Raw genomic sequence first — 17,853 nt, 5'->3', positions numbered from 1 at the left:
GCCGGTTGATAATTCCAGCCATGCAACCACAGATCCACAATAGTCACTTCCTTCCAACGCAAAGCTTAAAAACAAATATACAACAGCAACTCAAATTAGGCATGCCACAAAACTCAGACTTTAAAATTTTCATCGCTTAAAATTTTAATTTAAAGGTATATGAAATCTAAATTTGCATTTAGAAAACTGAGCAACCTCAGGAAAGACCCAAGCTACCGACTGTCCTAAGTCACCCTGGGTCATTTTGCCACTCGAAAGGCTAGTGCACTTCCTCTCCACTACATCCCTAGTCATCGAGATGAAGGGTTTTATAATCCCAGTAAATAGTACTATCCTTGGATGTGGAACCTAATTTATGCTAGTCACGTTTCTGAAACTATACAGCTAATCTATTTGACCAACATATATTTCAGTTAATAAAATACAGATGATTATTTTAGGAATTTTATAATATATGTTATTATAATACTATATATGTTAGGAGTAAAAGTAAAAAGATTAAAAAAATTAAAATTATTTACTGTTAAGAACAGTTGTATATGAGCTCACTCTACTGTCCCAGAAAAAAATTAGGGTTGTAAAGCCCCAAACAGGGTCTTTGTCTCACAGAATAATTTTGTTTTTATTTTACTTAAGCTTTTCTTTGATTTTTAGACAAGGTCAGTCTCAACTCATGAGGTAACTGAGGAGATGGCTTTGTTTCTTGCTTCTTGCCCCACTTTCCCCTTCCAAGTTCTGGGATTACAGATGTGTAGCATCATGGGAATTTATGCAAAAGAATATAATTCTCTCCTGAAAGTGGGCAGAAATATTTAACATAGAAAGAATCACTTAAGAGATTACTACTCCAGGTTTTAAAAGTGGTGCAAATGGTATCTTAACTTTTTTTTTTGTAAAGACAGTGCTTTGTTAAATGTGTTCCCAGCCTGGTGCAAACTGACCATTAACGGTATCAGCCTCCTAAGAGCTGAGTTTACAGGTGACCCATCACACTACACAGTCAGTGTAGCTTTTTACACTGTTATTCAACATTATTTGATCTCTTTGTATTACTCATACTAAGTTTAAAAAAGAAGGGAAGTTAAAAAGTTGTATTTGAACAAAGGCTTTTATTTCTAATATTAATCCCCCCTTTACATGACTCCTGGGGGCTTCTATGTTTAAGACAATTGAATAAGCATGTGGGGAACAAGAGAAGAAGATAGGGGAGGGACAAATATTGCATGTTTTCTCTTTTATGAAGAATCTTGATTAAAAATATTTTCTATGAAAGCAGGAAGGAGACCATTTCTGGGGATCACAAGAAACCACTGGGAGGCAGGGATGAGGAGGTTCATGAAGAATGAGTATGGGCAAAGTACAATGATAAACAAAAATATAATGAAACCTACTTTTGTATGCAAACTGAAATTTTGATGAAACAAAGAAGAATAAATACACTTGATTTTTTCCTATTTGAAAACCTCGGTTACTTTTTTTTGTTTTATGAGACAAGGTTTCTCTGTGAAACCCTTGCTGTCCTAGACTGGTACTGTATGGTTCTAAATTCAGAGATCCATCTGCCTCTGCTTCCTGAGTACTGGGATTTAAGGTGTGTGTTATCACATCCGGCTTCTCAGTTATTCTTGATCATCAAGGTTTACATTACTCACTTTGCAGAAACATTTCTATGTACACATTAAAAAGTGTATGAAAATATGTATGTATATAGACAGAGGTAAAATGTAAAGATGGGACTCTTCAAAGCTAAGAAAACTAATTTAGATATATTATTTTAACTACCAGATTTCATGGTGTTATTAGATTCTTATACATTATATATTTCGCAGAGTATTCCCTATGGAAATAACTTTATTTCCTTACATTCTGGAAATATCTTAAATTTACAGTCTATCAATGTTTGAAAATGACTCATTTGGCTCACAGCTCATTTTCCTGTGTCTGTGGAAGCATTCTAAAACCATGGTTTCCAGAGTCAGAAAACAATCTAAAACAAACCATTGTCTGACTGCTGACTTGCTCTCTAAGCAACAGTAAACCTTGTCCAGCACCACTTATAAGAATTACCTGATAAAGTATTCTGCCATTGTCATGCATACTATTTAAACAGTGTAAGAGCCTAATTCTTCAGGGTCATCCTATCTGGCCTCTAATGGTACATTCACGTTTCCCTATAATTTTATCCATTTATTTATTGAGTGAATTATATATGTCCATATGTGTCACCTTGTGATATTTGGTTTTCTCCCTTTGTCAAGAGGGTTCTATGGATCTAACTAGGCAAGAGTAATGCCTATACCAGTTGAGCCATTTCATTTCGTCTTCATTTTCCTTTAAAGTTGTCTGATCAGCCCTCTCTCAAAAGCCAAAGAGCTATGTTAGCTAGAAAGACTTAAAATGACACTGCTTTCACCTCCTGGCAAAATGATTAAGGATAATAGAATTTTGAAAAGAAGGAAAGGTAAAGGGAGAACACAAAGTATGTAGAAGAAGGAAATAATCTCCAACCTTGAATCAAAACAAACTCAAATGACAGAGAGACTAGTGTTATAATATGTAATATAAACAATACACCTGCTAATGAAATGAAGAAAAGATATTACCAAAGATCAATGTCCACTAAAAATTTTGATAGACTTCAACAAAATTAAAACTTTTGTGCTTTACAATATATCAACAAAAATTAAAAGATGATTATCAAAGGGGGAAAATATTTGCAAACACATGTTTATAGTTATAAAAATTATATATATATTATATATATATTTAAAATTCAGTAAGAGGGCAGACAACTCAATCAAAAGCTATTATCAAAGGTCTGAGTAGAAATTTCACTAAAGAAAATGTGTAAGTACTAGTAAGTACATAAAATAAGTTCAGTATTATTAAGCATTAGCATATTGAAAATTAAAGCCATCATCAAATATCACCTTACATTCATTAATTATAATCATAAAGGTAAAACAAATGCCAATGATGGAAAGGACAAAGAGGAACAGGAACCCTAGTACCTTGCTAGTTAGGAATGTAAAAGGGCATATTAACTTGGTATACTTTGTAAAATAATGTGGCAGGTTCTTAAAAAGTTAAATTCAAAATCTAACATGAATGGCAAGTACACTCCTAAGTACCTACCTAAGAGGAATGAAAACATGTATGTCTACATACTCATACACTCACGGTCAAAGCAGCACCATTATCAATGGGAATAAAACTGACTGCTCTTCAACCAGTAAGCAATATTGTTTGTGAACACCTATTTTTCACAGACATTCTGAGTACAATCACTAGGTTTTAGGTAATATATATTTAGCTTTAAGAAAACCAATGTATAACATACTCCCATCATTAATATGCAGTCATTTTATCCATCACAAATAATCCCATCAATGCTTGGCAATGCCATCCTTCTAATTTTGTGGCTATGATTGCATATGGTATTTCATAATAATGGACAGTGAAGGATCTCATACTTCACTCTACTTAATGACCCTGGATGGTGGAAGAATATAAAAAAAAAACTTCAGGGTCAGAAATGTAAGTTTATCACTCAGGAAAAAAGTAGTAGCTGAAAGTAGTTTCAGGTCCTTGAATACAAACTTTCACAAGGCAACATGAAGAGGGGTTAGTAATATATACAATTGGCTGCTGATGTAGGAGGGTCTTCTGTTTTGTGTTGATTTCATTGGTTAAATAAAGAAACTGCCTTGGCCTTTTGATAGGACAGAAAATTAGGTAGGTGGAGTAGACAGAACAGGATGCTGGGTAGAAAGGCAGTGTGGCAGACACCATAGCTCTCTGGCCAGAGACGGATGTAGGCTAGAATCTTGCCGGTAAGCCACAGTCATGTGGTGATACACAGATTTATTAAAAATGGGTTAATTAAGATGTGAGAATTAGCCAAGAAGAGGCTAGAGATAATGGGCGAGGCAGTGTTTTAAATGAATACAGTTTTTGTGTAATTATTTCGGGTAAAGCTAGCTGGGTGGCGGGACATGGCCTGCTTGCCTCATCACTACAGGCTGCAATATGAGAGGCACCACATCTAAATGAAGATCAATATATTTAGTGGGACCTAAAAGAGAAAATTTGCTGTCACCATATAAAAGTGAAGAATCTTCTAGATAAGTCATTCCCTCATCATACCTGGTAACAGGTGCTGGTATTCTTTCCCAGAGGTCAGAACCAAAAGAACAGGCAGAGAAAGAAAATGAGTGGCAAGAAGCTAGCATCAACATAATGAATCATTTCATTGTTTGTTTTTCAATAGAGTCTTGTGTTTGTACTTCATTCTGGTATGAAACTTATTATGTAGCTGAGAATGGCCTTCAATTACTGACCCTTTTGTCTCTACCCCCAGAATACTAGAACTACAGATAAGTACCACCACACCTGATTGCATAACTAATAATATCCCTAGAAAGTAAGTCTAATGGTAATAAATGTTTTATTATTCCATATCACAAAATAGATCTGTCCGGGCATTAATTTAGAAAGAGGGAAAGGCAAAGACAATTTTTATTTTGTAGTCTGGACAAAGTGTAGATGATGATAATACATTTTGAAAATGTCAGGATGGCTATTTTTGTAAATTCCTGGTTTGAATTATTGAATAGCAACATAGCTGTATTAAAAATATCCTTGACATTACTCCTGTGTATTACTGAGGAAAAAAAAAGACTTGGTATTCCAGTTACTTATCCTCCTGTGTCATTCTTTTGGCTGATCCTGCTAGTGGCATTTGAGTTAGGAAATGAAGGTACCTGGCCTTCTAAACTAAGCCTGTAAAGGTTTTGTGAAAATACTGAGCTGAGAGAAAAAGAAGCTGAGTTTCTTGCCTGCTCATCTGTTATATCTTCAAACGATGGACGATGATTTCTGATATTCAAACTACCAAAATATGCTCCAATTAAATAATGGTTATTAAAACTCAAGTTTTAAAAGTTAAAACCTCAAACTAAAACTTTTTTGTTGCAGTACTTGAAACTGAATCCAAGACCTTATGCATATGACGTAAATGCTAAACCACTCAGCTACACACCCAGACCTTAAAATTTTTACAAACAATAAGATTAACTAGTTTATTTGCCTTCTTTTTGATTTTGTTACATGTTTCTGCAAATCATGGGAGGAGAACTGGGAAACCACTTGATGAAAAAGATGAACCTTCTCCTAGGTTCAAAGGCATAAGGTACAGAAACACAAATGGAAGACTGGTCGTATTTCTGTTCACTACACATTCAGCAAAATAGTCTTAAACAAGAAAAAGAAAACACAACTTACCTGCTACTGAATTTGGTCGCGGCATGAGATACAAAGGAATAGACTGTACTGACTGGGATAAAACCGTTTCCAGACTCCTCTCCTGGATCTTATTCAGGCTGTATGTGGAGGCGGTCATGTTCTCATCTACACGGTACAGACAGGAGTCCATGCTGGATTTCTGAGACTGCCATGGTTTTAGGTTTCCTCCAGATCCTAATTCTTTACCACTTTCCCCAACATATTTTGTACGCTCCATGTTTTCCGAATAATTTGTCAGCGTAGCTGAAAAATAAAGTATACTGATGTTTAAAAAAATAAAAAGAAAAAATTAATCTGTTTATGATTAAAAACTCATTAGTAGATGAGAATACTACTAACATTGCCTTTCAAAGTTACCATGTCCTTTTTACCCCTGGATGTTTAAATGACCAAAACCATTAAACAGTCATATCTTTCATGTATTTAACAATTTCTTTGAATTAAACAAATTCATACACCAGTGCCAAGGCACCAAGAACATGGCCCATCAATGCTAAGCTTTTAGAATTACCCAAAACATATCTGCATATTTTTATGGACTGCCAGAGAGCACCAACAGTCTCTTTAAACTCCCTCTATTCCTCGTACTTTTTACCCACTTATTTCCTAGCTCATGTTTGCAAGCACACACGCACCAAACAACAATAAAACATATGATTAAAATAAACAACAACAAAATAGAAATTAATACAGTAGAAAGACCCTGTTCAAATAAGAAAGCGACACAGACCTTTCTTATTCTTCTCAGTTCTAATCGCTTTGCATATCACTTGTAAGTGGCACGCTAAAGAATAATGATTTTAATTAAACTAAAACCTGAAAGGTCTTCTAGAATTTTATCTAGTCTTATTAATAATTATACATGAATAGGAACATTTTCATAACCTCAGAAATGAAAAGATGAAGAACAGTAAAGTCTAAATTATTGAATTTTTAGTAATAACTTTAAAAGAATAAAACATATCATCCCAGGAGGGTTTTATACTTAGTTCATGTTCTCTTCCTATAATTTGAATGTGGCTATTGCCAAAGAAAAGAAAGAACCTGAGGAGGTAATTTCCATAATACTATGAAGTATAGTTTTATTTCTGTAAATTTAAGTGGAGGTCTGGATTTTGTAATACAAAAGAAGATAAATTAGAAAATAAAACCTAAACTTTCTTTAAGAAAAAAAAAGTTTTTTGTTTTTTTTTTTTAACCACACAAAGAAAAAGGATTTGGAAAAAGAAACTAGAAAAGGTGAAGAAATAAGACTCAACTCTGAGACCTGAGGAAGAGAAATGAGAGTGGCGGCACAGGTCTGTAACACTTGGGATGCATATGGGGATGATCACAAGTTCATGGTCAGCTTGGGCATACAGTAGGCCTGCCTGGATTATCAGAATGAGACCCTATCTCAAAACTAAAGGGAAACCAGGGAAGAGGTATACACTCTGGAGTCCTCCGGAAAAATGAAATCATAAATGCCATTGAACACTTTTGGGGACCTGGGAATTTTGGAAGTCAAATCCCCATATTTAGCACTTTTGATTTCCTGCATAGTAGTCAGTTGTAAAAACCAAAAGAAATGGATAATGTATGATTAAGGGTAGGCACTTAATAAAATGAAGCAAGAAAAATTGTGCTCCTGTATCTCAGCCAGTCTTTGTAAACAAGGAGAAACCAAGGTAAGCCAAAACGAAAGATGAGGTAGGTGGTAGCAACTTTAAAAAAGAAACCAGCTGTGGAATCCAGAAACTCTTTTGAAAAGAGAAGAACATGGAGAAAAAATTGGGGACTAAAATTAACTCATACATGAAACACAAACATACAAGCAGGCAAAACACTCAGGTACACAAAAATAAAGAAATCTTAAAAAAAAAAATCAAACAACTTAGTATCAACTCTATGACCCCTCTTGAAGAAAGGAGAAAACAAGCGGGAGGACACAGGCTAATGTCCCACTACCATCTTTCTGAAACCAGAGAAACAGTGAGCAACGAACTCTATTTCTGGTTGTGCTGTTCTGCAGTTTCAGAGGATGCTGCAAATGTTACCAAGATGCAGAAAATAAATGTGCTCATTCTTCAGTGCAATTTTTATAGTACTCATACTAAAAGTATTCTACCTAGGGAATAAATGTATATGTTACCTGGGCAAACATTTAAGTAAAGAATGATTTACTTTGAAAAAATGTACATGATGGCATATTTTAGAGATATATAACTTGTTCTAAAATACAGAACTTATCTTTGTATGTCAGTATTGGTAAAATGGGTATTTTCAAACTGGGTAAAGTTTTTTTTTGTGTGAGTATGTGTGTATGTGTTAGGGAAACATGTAGAAGAGACCAATTAGACTTCCCTTTTAAGGTTACTGCCAAAAAATAGACTTTCAGCTTTCAGCTTTTTAGAAGGCAGCCTTCTCAATAATATTCTAGGATTTCCACAAATGAGAGCATTTTTTTAACATAATTCCCCAACTCTCAGTCACTCAGATAACAATTTCATACTCACTAAATCTGGTCATTTGCTTTGACTATTTTAGACTAGTTAGCAAATGTGGTGATTTGAAAGAAAATGGCTCCCAAAGGGAGTGGCACTATTAGGAGGTGTGGCCTTGTTGGAGTAAATGTGTCACCGTGGGGTGGGCTTTGAGGTCACTTTTGCTCAAGCTTCCCTCAATATGACTGTCAGTCGACTTCCTGTTGTCTCTGAGTCAAGATGAAGGACTCTCAGCTCCAGCCCCACCTCTTTCTGCATGCTGCCATGCTCCCTGCCATGATGATAATGGCTAAACCTCTGAAACTGCAAGCGAGTTTCTTTGATTAAATGTTTTCATTTATAAGAGTTGCCGTGGTCATAGTGTCTCTTCATGGCAACAAAAACCTAACTAAGGCAGAAGTTGGTACCAGGGACTGGAGTATTGTTATGATAGTCCTGACCATACTTTTGTTTGGAATAACATGGATTTTGGTACTTTGGGTAAGAAAGCAGTGTAATGCTTTAAGCATTGCTTAATTGGGCACACTAGTAGAAGCATGTTAGACAATGGTGCTGATAATGACTTGAAATGCTGGGGGTTGGTTCAAAAAGTGTCAGAGAAGAATTTTAGAATGTTGCATAGAAATCATTTTTGTGATATTTTGGTGAAGGCAGTGGCTGTTTTTTTTTTTTTTTTCTTTTCTCCCTTATTTGAAGAGTCTGCCTGAGGCTAAAGTGAAGAGTTTTGGATTAAGTCCATTGGCAAAAGAAATCTCAAAACAGCCTAGTATAGACTCTGTCATGTGGATATTAGTGATAACTCTAACATTTTACTTATTTGCTGGTGGATATCTAGGCTGGTTCCATTTCCTGATTATTGAGAACAGTGCTACAATACAGCATGGATGTTTAAGTATTTCTATGACATGACGATGGGCATTTTTGGGAATCTAGGAGCACTAAAACTAGATCAGATGGCAGATGTAATTTTAGTTTTTGAGGATATTCCATAACAATTTCTATAGAGCTTATTTGTATTTTGGAAATTTTGCACAGAAAGTATGACTAAGCTGGTTTTATTGGCTTGGAATCAGTAGGTACAGAAAGAACTAAAATAAACAAATCACATGAAATATCAGAAGGTAAATTCTTTGAACAGTTATCACCAATTAAAATTTCCATCATTTTTGCTTAGTCATGCTTACATATTTAGGTGACTTTTAACTAATTCTAACTACCTACCTATCTAATGACTTGCTGTAGCCTAACTAAGTAGTATGTGTCAAAATGCAGTGATGCAAAAAGCAAATCATAAATCCTTAACCTCAGAAGGGTATGTAACTCTGAAAGAGACCATATATGAAAATAAAATAACAAAATAAAATGCTATTTACAGCAACATGCTGATATCTGCATATTCAATCATTCTATGGTATAACATGAGGCCCTGCTTTGTTGGGGTTTCTGTCCTGCCCAGTTCCCACAGTCATTAGGTTCCAAAGAAAAGCACACAGAGGTTTCCATAAGTTATAAACTGGTTGGCCCATTAGCTCAGGCTTCGTATTAGCTCTTATAACTTATATTAACCCATTATTCTTATCTATGTTAGCCACATGGCTCAGTACTTTTTTCAGCAGGACAGGTCACATCCTGCTTCTTCAGTGATCTGGGCAGGACTGTGGAGGAATGGGCTTCCTCCTTCCCAGCATTCTCCTGTTCTCCTTGCCCCACCTTTACTTCCTGTCTGGTTGTCCCACCTATACTTCCTGCCTGGCCAATCAGGGTTTATTTAAAACATGTTTGACAGAATACAGACAATTCTCCTGCACCATTTCCCCCCCCCCTTTTTTTTTTTAAACAAAGGAAAATATCCATAGTCCATTTTTGGGTGGAATGTGGGCCTGTATTACCACTGCACTGGCTAGTTTTATGTCTACTTGACCCAAGTTATAGTCATCTGAGAGGAGGAAACCTCAACTGTGAAAATGTTTCCATTAGATCAGGCTATAGGTGAATCTACAGAATATTTCTTTAGTAAGCGATTGATGTGGGAGGGCCCAGTCAATTGTGGGTAGTACCACTCAGGATTGGTAGTCTTGAGTTCTATAAGGAGACATGCTGAATAAGCCAAGAAGAGCAATCTAGTAAGCACTAATCCTCCATGGTCTCTGTAACAGCTCCTGCCTGCAGGTTCCTGCTCACTTTGAGTTCCTTCCCTGGCTTCCCTCAGTGAACTGTGACTCTAGATATGTAAGCCAAATAAACCCTTTCCTCTCCAAGTTGCTTTTTGGTCATGGTGTTTAATCACAGCAATAGTAACCCTAACTAAGACATCCTGAGAGTAATTACTTTTTAATCTCAGTTTCCAAGCCTAAGAAGAAATTCTATCTATATGTAGAGTACATACAATTATTTTACAGCCAGGCTGAACCACTCACTCTATGCTTATCTCCAGAGATGCTTGGAAACCTGGTACTGGCTACTGACCAAGACAAAGGAAAGTGGAGTAAGCAATGTGCTGTTTAAAGTTTGAAACTTCTCTGGTGCACCCAGGAATAGCTGTTTCCTAATAGTTTATATGTGAAAGATTTAGACAGTCTGACTTGGCTATGTGGCCTGAGGGCATCACTTATTTCAGTGGAAATTCCTGGAAGCTCTCTGTGACAGCAAGGCTGTCTGTACAAATCTTGGTGATTTATGTTCAGGTCAGAGCAGTGATTACAGAATAGCTGGAGAGCTCCATCTGGAAGTACTTGGGTCCCCTTGGGCATATCTACACTCTCTTCTGTTCTCCAGTACCTTATGAAAGCTTTCTGACAAAAGAGCCTTTCAATGATATGATCTGATTAGTTCTCTATAGATTTCTTACAGGATCATAACGCACTAAAAGAATTCAAACATTGTATCTGGACCACAGTCTTTGTTTAACAAAGTGGTTATTAACCTCATCAGGTTAATTATACAAGAAAAATGTCATTTGGTCTTTTAAGTAATTTCAATGAACAAAGTGCCAGATTTGTAAAAAAAAAAAAACAAACAAAAATACATATTGCAATATAAATACAGCCCAATGAATACTTAAGATCTAATGCTATGTATTATAAGCAGACACTTTGGAAAGATGATGGAATTGAGAATACAGGACTAGAAAACTTAGTAATGAGCTTGCCCATTTCTGAAAACAAGTAAGAAAGGCATGAAAAAGCTAATCCAAATTATCTAGGACTCAGCAAATGACTCAGAGGGCAACTTGGATGAAATAAAGAACACAACATCCTACTGGACTAAATATTCCTTAAAGAACAAGGGAAGACCCAGCACTTGGGAGGCAGAGGCAGGCGGATCTCTGTGAGTTCGAGACCAGCCTGGTCTACAGAGCTAGTTCCAGGACAGGCTCCAAAACCACAGAGAAACCCTGTCTCGAAAAACCAAAAAAAAAAAAAAAAAAAAAGAACAAGGGAAGAGCTGTTAACTTTGCTTTTTGGCCACAAAAGTGAATATAATCAATGAACAATGCACATGGTCATAGTCTGTAGGTGTTAAATGATATAAGGCTATTAGACATAAAATCAATTCTTTCAAAAAATTCAAGACTGAAAGAAAAAATAATCCCAAGACATGACTAGAAGAGGGACTGAAGATTAAACTCTTCTGGAGGGAACTGTGATTCTTCAGGTAAATAAAAGGCAGAAACCAAAATGGATTCACACTTTGGTCATTATTTGCTACACATCCATTCCAAAAGAATCTAATCAAAACTTGGTATAAAGAATGAATATTGGAAATTATATATATACATCAACAATTTTATCTCAGAAAGACTGGGGTTATAAAAATTATTGTTTAAAGTAATGTAATAATGACAGATGAAAATTAGTAGTAGTAAGGCATAAAATTTATGCTAATAAAATTATATTATAAAAATTAAAAATATAAAACTACCCTATAAGTATTTGAGTTTTCCAGCTCATATTTAAAGAGCACTGTGATTTTGAGAAGGAAGATAGGATGCCATAGAGAAAGCTTTCTGTGGTACATAGAGTATCATATTGAGGTGAGTCAAGACCACATAGGATCAAAATAACTAGTAATCTGAAAGTTTTCAGGACTCCAGAGAAGAAATTTATAGTATTTAAAAACTGAGGCATTTCTAGTTTCCTATTTATTTAAAATATTTTGGCATGTTTGCCAGAGACTGATGTTGGGTATCTTGCTTAGTTGGTCTTCATCTTATTTTTTGAGACAGGGTCTCTCACTGATGTGGAGTTTGCCAATTTGGCTAGACTGACTGGCCAGCAATCCTTAGGAATCCTCCTGTCTCAGCCTCCCCGGCCCAGGGATCAAAGGAGCATATCACTATGGCCACCATTTTACATGAGTATTAGGAGTGGGACTTGTTCTTGGCTTGCATGGAAATTACTTTACCAGCACAGTCATCTTCCCAGTTCTACTTTATAATCATTTTTTGTATTTTTGGACTTACTTTCTTTTTTCTTTTCTTTTTTTTAAAATTTATTATTTTATTATGTGAACAGTGTTCAGCCTCCATGTTGCCTGAAGGCCAGAAGAGGGCACCAGATCTCATTACAGATGGTTGTGAGCCACCATGTGGTTGCTGGGAATTGAACTTAGGACCTCAGGAAGAGCAGTCAGTGCTCTTAACCTCTGATCCATCTCTCCAGCCCCCAATGGACTTATTTTCTTAATTTTAATTTTGTTTTGGATTTTCAGTTGTTAGGATACAGGAGTACAATTTATTTTTGTGTTGATTTTGTATTATAAAACCTTGTTATATGCTTTTTACCTACTCAGTATCTATTTCAAATAAGTGAATTTAAATAAGTATAAATATGTATACTGTAAATAGCAGATGACATTCATACTGGCTACAATATATACAAACGCTTTGATTTGGTAATCCTTAAAAGAAAAACAATGCAGAAAAATATTTGATTCTATTTGTTAAACACCCTCTTACTCCTTGGAGTCCTCAAGCTCTCTGTATTCTTCACAAGGCTCCACTCATTCCTCCCAGCATCCTTTTGTCTTAGCTGACTTTCGGGGTACTGCACTGCTCCATCTCTGCTACTTATCTATTACTTGTTTTTGTTTCTAGTGGCTCATTTTTCTCCCACTTGCTATATTTGCTGCTTTCTTTGTACTTAGGTTTCTTTTGCATGTAATGGGAAATTTGTATAAGAAATGCAAAGTAAAGAGAGACACAGTTTTATAACCATTAGTTACTAAAATTATTAAGTCAAATAATCTGGGTCTACACTTTCATTATGAAATTGAGTCAGTTGTGCTACAGAATACAGACATTTTCTAATCTTAGAAAGGCTAAAATTCATATATAAATTACATACATGATTGGGGAATAGCATCTTAAAATGAAATATAAAATTTTTTTCAGCAGAATACACAAATATAAGAGATGAGTGGGAAGAGAGTATAAACCACCTCACAGTTCAGATGAGACCTTGTAGTCAAATATAGTTGGTATAAATTTATCTTAAAATACTCATACTTGGGGTTTGGGGGATTATGGTAGCAAGTCATGACAAACATATGAGAAAAAAGAAAAGATGCTTTATACACTGCCGGAAACACTCTCACATACTTTATAAAGTTAATTACTCATACACCACATGACCCAGAAATCCTAGTTTCAGGTATACATTTGAGGAATGCTGTGAATTAGAGGCAGTGGGGGTAAGCTAAATGTTCATAAATGAAATGTGAGGAAATGTTTGCTTACTGTACTTGGAGTAGTCAGAGAAAATGGGTATTATATAGTTCTTTAAAAAGTTTTATATTAACATGACACTTTGTATAATTCACACACACAAAACACACATCACAGTAACATATACTTTGAAAGGCTACATTAAAATCTAAGAAGCTATATAAACATATTAGAATACCTACAATGGAAAGGGATTGAGCATAAAGGGCAAGTAATAAACTGAGAAAAGCTTTACACAGATTAATCTGCATATAAAAAGAAATGCCAAACTATACTTGCAGTCCATGAAGAGAAAAGCAAATGATTTTGTGTAGGGATAGACATGAATTTGCATGTACAGAACTGAAGAGGAATACTCTCTAGCCTTGGATGACAGAAAACATTCATCCCCCTTTCACTTCTCACCCCTGAGTACTCACTTAAGGATGTGCACAGCCAAACTTTCAGGAGTCTAGAGAGAATCTAGCAGTTGATAACCTAATCAAAATAACTTTTACTTCAGAAGGGAAGGTAATGTGGTTCACTGGGTAAAGGCGTTTTCTGTACAAGTTTTGTGACCTGCGTTCAATCCCTGGAGTCCATATAAAGGTGGAAGTAGGAAACATCCCACGAATGTTCTCTGACTTCCACATGTACGCTGCAGCATCCCGTTCTGTCCCCAGTCATGAGTATATAAACATACGTGTGCACACAGAAATACTGATTAATTAAAAATTTTAAGGAACTTTTTATTTTTCTTTACTCCCTCCCACCCTCAAAACAGGGTCCTGATGTGTAGCGCTTGCTGGCCTAGACCTTCAATCTTCCTGCCTCATCTTCCTGAATCCTGTGCTTTTTAGATGTGCAGTGCTTGTTCACTTCTTTTCCCATAAAAGTTTACTGTCATTATTTTAACAAAAATATGTGAAAATGCTTGCCTATTTACAAGTATTTTGTTTTCTATGCTGCCAATATAAAGTTTTCTTTGAACTTATATTTAATGTTCTTAATTATAATTTTCATTTGCATCTATCTGTAGAACTCTGAGTTCCAAAGGCATACAATGAAGAACCAAATCTATGGCAATCACCTTCTGTATTCAGTGGGATCTTGTCATCTGGTTTTAACAGATGCATTCCCGACTCAGTAATGACAGACTAAAAGAAATAATCACTCATGCTCAAGGGACTCAATACTGAAGCAATTACTCTAGCTCCTGATTTAATCATATTTTTGAAGAAATCTTCATTTTTCTTTTTTCCTCACACACTCAAATCTTGACTACATTCCAAGAAGATATGGAAATTTAAATCTTTTCTTAAAATAGGATGTGCTATAACACGACACAGGAACACATGCAAATGTCTTCTTGAATACTGAAAAATACGTAGCTTCCAGCTCTGGTTTCATCTTTGTGCATTCTTCCTTTGTCAAAGACTGTTTTCTAAGCTTCTGAAGTTTCTCCCTTGAATCAGAATCAGGTCGTGATGGTGCTGGTAGGATGATGCAACCTGCAGTCTATACTATCAGTGAAGGAATCAATCATGAAACCACATCGCTCAATAGAAAACTCACTGTAGCAATCTGGCAATGACCTTCTCAGTGTGAACAGTGACTTTTAGTTTATTCTTCTAAGGTCAGAGTGTGACCTGCAGAGAGGCAGCCCTGTGCAGATTAATATTTATTGTTTTAAGTCTGGGGTCTAGTTGGGGCTATTGTCCAGATCTTCCTGTACCATGGTACTCCAAGGTGAGTCCCAATCTAACTGTCTATATCTTATGCTTTCGTCTTATTCTATACAATGTTGGCTTTAGACTATGACACTTTTATTGTCCGGTTGTCAGGCAAAAACGAAATATACAGAAAGTCCACTTACATTTAGGAGCAAAGCCCAACTTTCTTAAGTGGACATTTCTCTTCTCAGAGTATATACACAGCTTTATATTGCTATTGTTCTTATCTGAAAAGAATGTATCTCAGACTACTTGTTAAAATATACCTAATAGCCCAATTATTAAAGGAAATACATTAAAACACAGTTCATTACATTTCCACCATCCATCCCATTACCTTCTCTTGGCCTACATCTCTCTACCAATGAGTTCGTTCTGCTTCTTAGATAGTCTTCATTCTATTCATGTGTTTTGTTTGTTTTGTTTTTGAGACAGGGTTTTTCTGTGTAGGCCTGGCTGTCCTGAAACTAGTTCTGTAGATTAGGCTGTCCTCGAACTCATAGAGATCCACCTGCCTCTGTTTCCCAAGTACTAGGAATAAAGGTGTGCACCACCACCACCTGGCCTTGTTTTTGTTTTTGAGAGAGGGTTTCTCTGTGTAGCTCTGGCTACCCTGGAACTCACCATGTAGGCCAGGCTGGCCTTGAACTTACAGAGATCCGCCTGTCTCCCAAGTGCTGAAATTAGAGACATGCACCACCATGCCCAGCAATTTCTTGTATTATTAAAACAAAAATCTACATTTTATATATGAGAAAAATATTAGTCTAAGTTTAGTGTATTTCACTTAATGTGCCAATCTCCAAGTTTCCATTTTCTTGCAAATGATAGCATTTCATCCTTCTTTACAGCTGTATAAACCCCGGTGTATGTATATACTCTATCTATCCATCTGTTGATGGTCACTTTGGCTGACAGCATCATTTGATTACTGTGACTAGTACAGGGTATGGAGAATCCTTACTGTATACTGACTGGCAGCTAAGGAAAGCCCAAGGATCCCTGTCTCTGCTTTCCCAGAGATGCTATTACATGCGTGTACCATCAAGACTCTTTGTTTTTGTTTTTAAAATGTTGAGTTCTCGTGATCAAACTCAGGTCACCCTTGTAAGCACTGTACTGACTGACTGACTGAGTCATCGTTTCAGTCCTATTTGACTTATTGAGACTTTTATTTCCAACATTCTCATTTGTTGTTTTTTTTTCTCCCCCTTCAGAATCTTTTTACTAATTTTTTTCTCACTTAGTGACTGAGTTTGTTGACCTAGTCTTCAATGGACTTTACTTCATTTGTTTCTTTTAATCTTCTTTGAGGTTATTGATTATTTTTAAAATGAGACTTCTGGATTTTTTGGCATTTCAAGCATTTAAATATCTTTAGATTCAATTTCTGAAGGGTTATGAATTTTAGGAGTGAGGTTGCATTGTCTTTTCAGATTTCTTTTGATACCTGTGTACTGATTTGCATGGATATTCCTCAGATCTTATATGGGGTCTTCTTTGTGAGCATCTTTTGTTTGAGGCCCCCAAACCACTCAGAGGGCAAAACATGCTGCTACAATGGCAGCACCATCCAAAGAAATCAGAGAAAGAAAACGAATCTTAAAAAAATCAATTAAAGACAACTACCACATCATAAATGATCACAGAAGAGTGGCAAAAAATAATGTAACATAAATTATGATTTAAAAATTAATAAAATAAAGGGGGCAAGAAAGGAAAAAAAAGAAGCTTAATGAAAAGGAGAAATAAAGTAAGAAATAAAAAATGAATTTACAAAATACAAAAGGTATAAAGGTAAGAAGAAGAATACAAAAGATTGCAAAATATAAAGAAAAATAGTACTTAAATATGATAATAAGAAAAACAAAGGAAAAGAGGCAAAAAATTAAAAGGGCTTCTTCCTGGATGCTCTACTATTGGAATTTTCTGGGTATGTGCTGGGTTATAGCTGTAGTCTACTAGAGTTCCTCTTGCTTCCCACTGCTTGTGATAAGGGGTTGAGGGCCAGGCCTGTCAAGGGTACCTTACCAGTATGAAAGCTATGTTCACTCTAGAAGATTTCATTCTTTACATACTGGGAGCTGACTCTAGACAAAAACCCAGTTTAAGCAACCAGAGGGTCTGTGCACCTGAATGTGGAAAATGTCCAAGCCATGAGGTGTACTGGAAAGGGGGGAGATGGACAGAGCATTGATTCTGCTCTGGAGCAGGACAGGAAGATCACTTAAATACTCTGTATGTAGGCTCACGCTTCTGGGCTGCATTCAGCAGTAAATCTCCTTGGTGCAGACTCTGAGAGATCACTGGACCTACGCTCTGAGCTCCGTGTCTCTATAGTGACCCACAGCATATGGGGTTCCTTTTTTGGTCATATGAACACATGGGCTAAGGTCCCAGAATCATAAGCAACAGAATAAACTTATTCTACTTTGTTAAGGGCAGAAAATGGGATGTTCTACTACTAATAAAAACCAGGTCAGAAGGGACCTCTAAACCTCATGACACACGAAACCAACAGACCCCAGGACAACTCAAGCTGCAGATCTTTAGCCGTTCAATCTTAATCTCCTTTATCTGTTTTCACAAAATTCTACTACACTAGTGAAGAACTAATTTTTCTGGACAA

The 17,853-nt window shown here is 36.0% G+C and overlaps 1 protein-coding gene across 6 annotated transcripts in view; it reads right to left on the bottom strand.

Moving 5' to 3' along the window:
- The window catches only part of Tanc2 (tetratricopeptide repeat, ankyrin repeat and coiled-coil containing 2), a 312,553-nt gene that overhangs the window by 122,244 nt on the left and 172,456 nt on the right, over positions 1 to 17,853 (bottom strand). For all 6 annotated transcript variants that reach the window (XM_057773318.1, XM_057773320.1, XM_057773321.1 and 3 more), the window contains one exon: positions 5,284 to 5,547. In XM_057773318.1, the coding sequence (XP_057629301.1) occupies positions 5,284 to 5,547 (264 nt within the window). The remainder of the gene's footprint in view (positions 1 to 5,283; positions 5,548 to 17,853) is intronic.

This window comes from Chionomys nivalis, chromosome 7, assembly GCF_950005125.1.
Source record: "Chionomys nivalis chromosome 7, mChiNiv1.1, whole genome shotgun sequence".
In the NCBI taxonomy this organism is placed as follows: Eukaryota; Metazoa; Chordata; class Mammalia; order Rodentia; family Cricetidae; genus Chionomys; species Chionomys nivalis.
Note: the sequence above shows the minus strand (reverse complement) of the source record. Positions and strands in the feature narration are given on the sequence as shown.